Source organism: Tupaia chinensis, unplaced genomic scaffold (genome assembly GCF_000334495.1).
Source record: "Tupaia chinensis unplaced genomic scaffold, TupChi_1.0 Scaffold000355_1, whole genome shotgun sequence".
In the NCBI taxonomy this organism is placed as follows: domain Eukaryota; kingdom Metazoa; phylum Chordata; class Mammalia; order Scandentia; family Tupaiidae; genus Tupaia; species Tupaia belangeri.
In genome coordinates this window covers 310,067-310,290 of record NW_006159850.1, presented here as the reverse complement: position 1 = coordinate 310,290, position 224 = coordinate 310,067, and the positions used below count along the sequence as shown (strand labels likewise).

The window sequence follows — 224 nt, the reverse complement described above, 5'->3', positions numbered from 1 at the left end:
GAGGCTGTCAGGGCCCTTCCTGGGGTGCAGGGAGGACTCACCAGCAGCCTGTACAGAGCCGGGGCTACAGGAAGGGCCCCCTGCTGCCGCCTTGCCCAGACCCGCACCCCACCCCCTGCCCGCTTGGCCGGTGGACTCACGTGGTCCTGCTCATACTCCAGAATGGCCGCGTAGAGGGCCCGCTGCTCGCGCTCCTCTGGGGTCAGGGCAACCTGACTGCTGAA

The 224-nt window shown here is 68.8% G+C and overlaps 1 protein-coding gene across 1 annotated transcript in view; it reads right to left on the bottom strand.

Moving 5' to 3' along the window:
• VPS9D1 (VPS9 domain containing 1) overlaps positions 1–224 on the bottom strand; it is a gene marked incomplete at its 5' end in the record, with an annotated part of 9,208 nt that overhangs the window by 4,293 nt on the left and 4,691 nt on the right. The window contains 1 exon segment of the mRNA XM_027773460.1: positions 141–224. Within this exon segment, the coding sequence (XP_027629261.1) occupies positions 141–224 (84 nt within the window).